The sequence below is a fragment of the Perca flavescens genome, chromosome 18 (assembly GCF_004354835.1).
Source record: "Perca flavescens isolate YP-PL-M2 chromosome 18, PFLA_1.0, whole genome shotgun sequence".
Taxonomy (NCBI): Eukaryota; Metazoa; Chordata; class Actinopteri; order Perciformes; family Percidae; genus Perca; species Perca flavescens.
Genome location: NC_041348.1, coordinates 17445075 through 17449595, shown reverse-complemented (window position 1 = coordinate 17449595; position 4521 = coordinate 17445075). Strand labels below are relative to the sequence as shown.

Here is a 4521-nt window from a genome sequence, read left to right as displayed (position 1 = left end):
CGCCCCTGTTCACCGGAAACCCCATATATGGCTCGGTAGGGCCATTCGGCGATTGGCTGCTTTACTAGAGCGACAATTCTGTTGCTGGAGCTCTATAGACAGGTGAAAACGCATGTGTGATATAGGCTATACACGACACTTTATTTAGCAGCTCATAAATGATCAGCCCGTGTGCTGAAAGCTGTGTGCATTAATTAAATCATGCTGGGTTTCACAATATTGGTCAAAATGATAAGTTGGGGCAGCTGTTTTATTGCATTGCATCTTCTATACAGAGTGCACCAGCAGTGTTCTGGTCCGGGCTATTCGGAGGGGACATAAACCCACTTTTTACATACTGTTTATTAATAATATAAAAACATATGTACGTTCCTATCACCTTCCTTCTCTTGTTTCCATGAATGGGCCAATACCATTAAGATACGTATTGTGAACATATGGACGTATAGGGAACATAATGTAGGCTACATGATGCAGATGCTGCATACATGAAATGACGTAGTTCATTCATGGCGATGAGCACTTCATGCAGGCGGGGGTGTCACTTAATATATACTCGATATTTTTTGATATGTGAGTTAATAAAATAGCTAAGTGGAAATGAAAAGGTTGCTTATATTGTTGTTCAGACATTCCACGGATTTAATTGTTAAATTGGAAAACATCTGCTCGCTTTTTTTTCTCCCTTACCTCTCCCTCTGTGCGATGGTTCGGTCTCACCACACAGATTTCATTCATAAAATTCCAGCTCACTATAAAAGGCGGGCCTCTCTACTATCTGCACAGTGCCATTTATGAACCCGGCAAATGGAATTATAAGTAAGGGGTTTAGAAGTCAGTTTTCTACTTAGATTAGATAGACTGTTCTATATTTGTATGCAGTGATTTTGGACGAGAGGAACATGCATCCAGACTCCAGCACTGAATTCGACTCATCGTCCAGCTGTAGCACAGCATCGCCTGGCGGGGACACCCCTGGGTGCAGCCAGCATCCTCCTGACTCGCTTTCATCATCAGTGGACAGCGCCAAGGTAGGAACGGATCTGATCATCCAAAAAATATTCCACACAAATATTGCAGGATCATTCACGCATAAGGCTAATATAGGTTGCAAAAGGGCGACTAGTGCAGAATGTTCACACATATCCAAGAACATTCCATACACAGCATTTTACGGTCCCGTGCTGAAAACGATTCTATACAAACACATAGGCAATCTCTATAGTCTCCATGCATCTGTAAATCCGCAATAGGCTACAGCGTAATTCATGTTCTGTCTATAATTCCAGGGAAATTGTTTGTAAACACAGACATGTCTTGCTTATGACCTTTCATTTTAGAGTGATTATAATGATGATGAAAATGAGTGATAAGGACGTGATAAATATGCATGTATCTGATTTTGATAGATTCGTGGACAGGAGGCTATTGGTTTTTGTCTTTTTTGCCATTTCTCAGCCAAATGATTGATGTACCATTTAAGCACATCTAAATGTCAGCCACGAACGTTGTTCCTCAATCATCAGATAAGCTAAATTATGCATATGCATGTATCTGTGATGTGGGTTTTTCCAGGATACTGAGATCAGTGCAGCAGACTCCTTTGTTCCGACCGTGACTGCAATCTCAACCTCTACGGATCTAAGGTGGATGGTGCAGCCGACAGTCATCACATCTGTCTCCCCGTCGTCCCGCCGTGCAAAAACCAAAACTCAGTCGTCTTCCGCGGCAAACAAGGCAAAGCCCTCCAACAGGAAAGGGCTGAAAGAAAAGGTATGCAAGAAAACAGGGCGGGGAGGGGGTAATGAAATGTCAGTTTCAAAAATAACGTCAATCAATCAATCAATCAATCAATGACAACAGGACGTGAAGGAGGATGCAATTGTTGTTGTTTTTTTTAAAGTGAACGTACACGAGTAGTGCAATAAATGACTGCAGGGAATAACACATCAGGTGATTGGATTATGTCTAATTGGTGCAGCGATTACTTTAGGAGTAACGAGCACAGCACTGTTTATGAATGGGATGGGGAAATTGCATAAAAGTGCGCGCTCACGTGGCCGACTAGACCGTGCCAGTAGTGCAGGGTTTTAACGCCTGGAATGAAAGAGAGTCTGCACCGACCAGATCAGTATTCCCAGCATACACTGCAAGGAAGATTTTTTCTTCTTCTTCTTTTATTTTGGCATGTGAAATTGTGCTAACGAGCCAAGTGCTGATATGGCAAAACTCAGAAGGATGCGCATTTAAATGGCTTATTTCTGATTAATTTTAGGCTTCCAAAGAGGAGGAAGAAAGGAGGAGGATCAGGAGAGAGAGGAACAAGATTGCTGCAGCAAAGTGTCGTAACAGACGAAGGGAGCTGATAGACACTCTGCAAGCTGTAAGTATGCAATCATATAGAGGACATCCACACAGCATATGCACTCCTCTAAAGCGGCGGACATATACAGCACTTTATGACATGTCAAATAAAGACAACAGGGGCACAGCAGGGATGACTGCAGAGCACCAGGGCCAAGTCTTTTTTTCTGATTTTGTCCCTCTTCACCTCAGGAAACTGACAAGCTCGAAGATGAGAAGTCTGCGCTCCAGACAGAGATAGCCGACCTGCTGAGGGAGAAGGAGAGACTGGAACAGGTCTTAGTCTCCCACAAACCATCCTGCAAACTTCCTGTAAATGACAATGATGATGATGATAATGATGAGGAGGAGGATAATAGTGAAGATGATGATGTTAACATAATGCTGCAAGATCCTCCGGCCTCCCCACAGCTGCTGTCCATGTTAGAGAATGGAAAACATCCAGAGAGCAACACGGCCATCGGAGAAGCCTCTATTGGTCAAGACATGGACACTGTCCCTTGCATCCCTGCTGCAGCCATTTTGGGGAACTCCAACATCCTCCTGTGTTCGAGTGCAGAAGAGGAGGCTCTGGAGGACTTGAAAGGAGATGACCTGGATGACTTGGTGCCCAGCCTGGAGATGGCAGTGAGTCCAGATATGGCTGCATCTGTCCCTGACATAGACCTGAGCAGCCCCTTCTGCCTCTCAGACTGGGAAACCCTGTACAAGTCAGTGGCGAACGACCTTGAATCTTTGAGCACGCCAGTCATGTCTTCCAGTCCAACTTGTAGCAATTACCGCACAGTGTTTTCCTTTAATTACTCTGAGATTGATTCCTTGGATGAGGGCTTTGAGAGCCTCAAAGGCAGCCTCGGTGCATCTGAGTTAATGAAAGATCTTAACTCTCCAACACTTCTGGCCTTGTGAATGCAAAGAAGTTATGCAATGATACTGTAATTGTATTCTAACCAGCCAGCAAGCTATGATCTCTCTCTTAAAAACAATGTTTTGTAGTGTGAGTTTTGATGTTGTGTGAATCTAAACATCAAAGGTTGTGTACATGACATGTTTTCTGTGACTGTAACCGGGTTGACTTCTTTCATACTGCTGGTGCGATTCTCTGAGGTGAGACAAAAATGCATGCAAATACAAGTCATCCGTAATCCAAGAAGAGGTGGTATCTAGTGTTTTTAAATGTCATGTGACGTTAGATCATGCTCAATAGCATAATGTGTGTGTAATACTGTTGACAAAGTTGTATTGTAACAAGTGAAAATAGCAGGGTTACTAATGTGTAGTGTATAGGTGTCACATCTTGCTGTAAGGTGTCCCCTAACATGACATTTCCTTTCAAGTTTTTCCATAATAAAAAAAAATCACGTCATGTATTTTATCAAGATGTATTTTATGACATAGTTTATTTTTTTTACTTATCAAAAATGATCCGATGCAAAAATTGTATAACGCTGGAAATAAAATGAGACCACCACAAACGATGTCTTGCTGTTGTTATCATTCAACAATCTTGCCACAAGGTTCATTTAGTAGCCCATAGCTGTCCTGGAGCTTTCTATCATATCACATCATATTCATCAGCAGATGGAGTTTGCTTAATAGTCCTGCAATTGCTTTTTTTTATGAGCACTTTAAGGCCTTCTTGTCTTTAAAGTGTCTCAACTGGACATCAAATTGTCTCTTTGTCTGCTGAGGAAGATCATGGTACATAGCTCCAAAACAGCTACTAAATGGACCTTGTGGTTAGATGTTTTCTGAGTTTGAGAATGAATTTTGAAGCTTTTAAGCCAATATGGACACAAAGACCTCAAATGTTTGAGAACAATTAAAAAGTTAATTTGAACATCAACTACAATTACATGACAACTGAGCAAACAATATCTGTCAAAGAAGATCATGAGATAAGATCAAAAGCCCCATAACAGCTAGTTAAAGGACCTTGTGGTAGGATTGTTTTCTCAACTTCTATATCCAAGGTCAATAATCAACCTAATTTAACCTATAACATGGATGAAAAGCTCAAGAATAGAAACCTTAACATCTACAATTTCATGACAACTGTTCAAATCTTCATCTGCTAATAGGCTACAGATGATGTAAGATAGGCTATCTTTAGAAAATGTAGCGTCAAGAAGAGGGTCAAGAATGAACTCAGGAATA

General features: G+C 41.7%; 1 protein-coding gene across 1 annotated transcript; it reads left to right on the top strand.

Annotated features, from left to right (window-relative positions):
* The first annotated feature begins 802 nt into the window (after positions 1 to 802).
* LOC114573365 (proto-oncogene c-Fos) lies at positions 803 to 3273 on the top strand. Its single transcript, XM_028605530.1, has 4 exons — positions 803 to 1031; positions 1585 to 1773; positions 2276 to 2383; positions 2557 to 3273. Exons 1-4 carry the CDS (start codon positions 903 to 905, stop codon positions 3271 to 3273), a joined length of 1143 nt encoding a protein of 380 aa, XP_028461331.1. The 5' UTR covers positions 803 to 902.
* The last annotated feature ends 1248 nt before the right edge of the window (positions 3274 to 4521 follow it).

Coding starts and splice junctions, on each gene's coding strand:
- LOC114573365 (XM_028605530.1), top strand. CDS start 903: ATGCATCCAGACTCCAGCACTGAATTCGACTCATCGTCCAGCTGTAGC. Junction 1,032..1,584: donor CATCAGTGGACAGCGCCAAG/GTAGGAACGGAT, acceptor CAGGATACTGAG/ATCAGTGCAGCAGACTCCTT. Junction 1,774..2,275: donor GGAAAGGGCTGAAAGAAAAG/GTATGCAAGAAA, acceptor GATTAATTTTAG/GCTTCCAAAGAGGAGGAAGA.